Genomic DNA, 3,574 nt, shown 5'->3' with positions numbered 1-3,574 from the left:
AACTGCAACACTAACATTAAGCGTCCGAATGTTTTCTGAATGTACTGTATGCCTTTTAAACTCTACAGCAGCGCTACGTTCTTGTATTTCATTATAGTTTCATTATTCATTATGGTTTCTCACCCTCTTGGCCCACGACATTCCTCAAGTCTTCTGATTCTGATCTATCCATAAAGTTACATGCATTTGCTCATTCCTCACCCTGTGCTTAGTACAGTAGTACCACATACTGGTTACAGTTACATCATCTCTCCTCCGTGTAGTATCTGTACAGCGTTTCCCTCAACTGGCAGTATGAACGGATCAACACACAAACTATTCCTATGGATCAAGGGGAACGCTACAGTGCGTCAGGCAAAAAGATTCCCACTATGACCCTTCGATATTTTTTACTCCACGTATCTTAAATTGAAATTGCCTTAAGAGGGAATCTCTTTGCAATGAAATGCAATGTCTGACAGATAGTGGACCCATCTCCCTGCATTCTTCCAATTAGACTGCTTACCTTTTGGAGGAGGGGTGTTCTCAGGTCCCTGTGTAGTAGTGCCAACCAGGCATGTGGAGGACCCTGAGGAGCTGCCTCGCTTCTCTTCCTCTTCAATTACACTGCCATCCCTTAACAAAGAACTCAAATCTGCAAAGCAACGGAACCAAGTAAATCGTGAATTCTTAAATCATGAAGTTAATAAGGAACATGAAATGTTTTCTCTGTAAAGCAACAATATGGGAATGTTTGCCATCTGGTGGTAATATCATGAATGACACTGAGGTAGACAGCAATTCAGGTTTCTAAAACTCAATGCAATGTACATTTTCTTTTAACATTTTAAGCTCATCTGTACTTACCATTTTGGCTTTGGAAGGGTGATATGTCAGGTGAAAAGCATCCACTGTAAATGGAAGAGGCCGACTTTACGTGAAAATGTGACGAAGACACCGATGGGGACATGAGTGTGGGGTCTGGCTCCGTTGAGAAAAGCCGGAGTTTCCGGCCGCTGATGTTGAGACGAGCAGGGCTGATGAGGGGGCGCCGTCCGGCAGAACCTGAACTGGATGTAACGGACCCAGCTACTGAAGGAGTTGGAGAGGGTCCTGGGGATGATGGGCGGCTCCCAGTCATCAAGGAAAAGTAGTCTGTTCAGAAAAAGCTTTATGTCAAACAGGTTCTCTGAAAGGGTTAGGACTTAAAATAGAGTAATGAGTGTATACCCCAAAATCACCTGGAGTTTTAATACCTGAGGGCGGGGAGTCTTTGTATTGTGAGGCTCGTCTGCTTCCACTAAACAGGTAACCAGAATCTGAAAATACACAATATACAATCTCCCCATTAAACACAACCATGACCCATGGCTTATTAATAATTAATAGTAATTCTGCACCAAGGCTGAATTTTGGGAGACTTCAGATATGGTATTAGGGGACCACTAAGGCCTATATAAAAGCATCCAAAGAGCACCTTGTCATGGATACTTTAAACCTGCAGAAACACGACTCATCATTGATTAATCTGGCAATGATTTTCTTGATTAAATTGCTTCAGCTGTTAAAAAACAAACAAAAAATAAATAAAATTCTAAATGGTAAAAAATATCAGTAACAATTTCTTAAAGCCCAAAGTCTGTTTTGTTTGTCCAACAGTCGAAAATCCAAGAATATTCATATTACTATCACATTATTCAAAGAAAAGCAGCAAATCCTTACAACTGAGAAGCTGGAACTAGGCAAGTGTAGGTATATTTGGCTTTGAAAAATTCTCAATAAATTAAAATAACAAAATAGTTTTCTATCATTTTGTTTATAGACCAACTGTCTAAACATTTCTGTTCTAATCCATCTTTAAATTATGGAATTTAAAGCAGAATTTAGGACAGCATTATATATATTTATAGTGTAGGAGGAGCATCACAACACCCATTATTAATGTCAAATGCATATTCCCATGTGATTTTATCATACAATACATAAAATGGAACTAAAGCAATAAATTGACCAGGGTTGAGATATTAGCTTATTATATAGCTGTGTGCATGCTGGCCGATAAGTAAAGAAATCCGTATTAAAAAGACAGTGATAATGGTCTCCATTACAGTTTGACCTCCATGTTTTACTGAAACTGTAAAATGTTTTTTGCATTTAACCATCTTTGCTAAGAAACACCAATCCTCCAGACATATCTGCATTAACTCAAGTAAAGCTACTAAATCTTATCAATTATAAATCTTGTTTGTATACAAGGCTGTACACTGCAAGAAGGAACTTAAGAGCAAACGTGTCTGAGCAGCTATGGGAAGCCATGCATCAACAACTGTAGGGAGAAGTGAGCTCTGTTGAAGGTAGTGGCCAGCTACTTGAAAAGTAATTTACACTCCTGTGTGAAATATCTTCAGTGATAATTTTTGTGGTATGTGGTATGAGACCACAAAAAAATGACAAGGCAGTAATCTAATCACATACATTGTGTTCATATTATGCCAAGAGGCATAAGCATCAGATGACTAAATGCTTTTTTGGTCTGTCAACTCAAAATGAATAATTTTAAATGTTACCGGTCCTGGTGAGGGAAGGGATGGTGCCAAGGCAGAGGGCTCTGCTGAGGCGCCCAGGCAGGGAGGAGGGGGAAGCCTTGCGCTCGCAAGGACTCTGCTGATGGCGGTTGATGAGCTTGGCGATGTTGGGTGGCGGGACGGGGACGAAGGAGTCTGCCAGATTGGGAGGCTGGCTGCTAAAGGGGGGCACTGCAGCGCTGCCTGCAAGGTATCTGCAACACAAGAGCAATGCACTGGTCTACTACCTGAAATCAAAATTATAACCAAAATGTCAAAAGGTTGTAATACTACAGCTCAAGTAAACAGCATTACAAATGGACATAGAATTTTGAATTTGTGATTTCTTGTGTAAAGAAAGAATTTGACTTATTCTTTCCACACCAATGTCAATAGACAACATTGGTGACATTAAAATATAAACTGATTATGTTCAAGTGCAAGTCTGAAATCAAATCGGTGCAGAAACGCTGTATCATAAAGCACTGATATCTATTAAATGTGAGCACTTTATTAATGGCAGCTGTGACTGAAATGCTGCAGCTGTCGGACAACATGCAGCAAAAGAAAGCTCCTACGGAACAAAAGCTCCAGAAGAAAATGTGTATGTGCTGTGTAAACAAAACTACTTCCTTTAAAAACTGGGGAGAAACATACACAAGTGAACAAGACAGTATGCTTGTGTTGAAAACAAACAGAAGACGTATCCTTTCAGCAGTTGTTTATTACATTCCATTTACAGCAAGGATTCCTACTAAGTCTTCAAATTGGAGCCCGACATTAAAAGAAAGACACCCAATTCCAGCATCTGAGCGCTGAAAATGCAGTATGTTTCATTGGGTACAGTATGCATGCTGTATGGAACCCTATCAGCATGGACAGAGCTCCATTTGAGGCTACTAAACAATATATAAAACACATACTATTGGATCAGATTGTGATCTAGTTAATTAGCTTACTTAGGCTATAGTTTGGAATTGCAAATTATTGCTTTATTGTGTATAAAGTATCAATATTTGGCATAATAACCT

The 3,574-nt window shown here is 39.5% G+C and overlaps 1 protein-coding gene across 2 annotated transcripts in view; it reads right to left on the bottom strand.

Annotated features, from left to right (window-relative positions):
- The window catches only part of tmem201 (transmembrane protein 201), a 13,290-nt gene that overhangs the window by 3,014 nt on the left and 6,702 nt on the right, over positions 1-3,574 (bottom strand). The window contains exons 7-10 of one of the 2 annotated variants that reach the window (XM_032521100.1): positions 2,547-2,758; positions 1,236-1,298; positions 847-1,134; positions 506-634 (exon numbers count right to left, since the gene is read on the bottom strand). In XM_032521100.1, the coding sequence (XP_032376991.1) occupies positions 506-634; positions 847-1,134; positions 1,236-1,298; positions 2,547-2,758 (692 nt within the window). Of the gene's footprint in view, positions 1-505; positions 635-846; positions 1,135-1,235; positions 1,299-2,546; positions 2,759-3,249 lie in introns of those variants that run through there. The other variant, XM_032521101.1, reaches the window with a different exon arrangement.

The sequence above is a fragment of the Etheostoma spectabile genome, chromosome 7 (assembly GCF_008692095.1).
Source record: "Etheostoma spectabile isolate EspeVRDwgs_2016 chromosome 7, UIUC_Espe_1.0, whole genome shotgun sequence".
NCBI classification, from domain to species: Eukaryota; Metazoa; Chordata; class Actinopteri; order Perciformes; family Percidae; genus Etheostoma; species Etheostoma spectabile.
The sequence above is the reverse complement of the archived record's forward strand: the minus strand, read 5'-3'. Positions and strand labels throughout refer to the sequence as shown.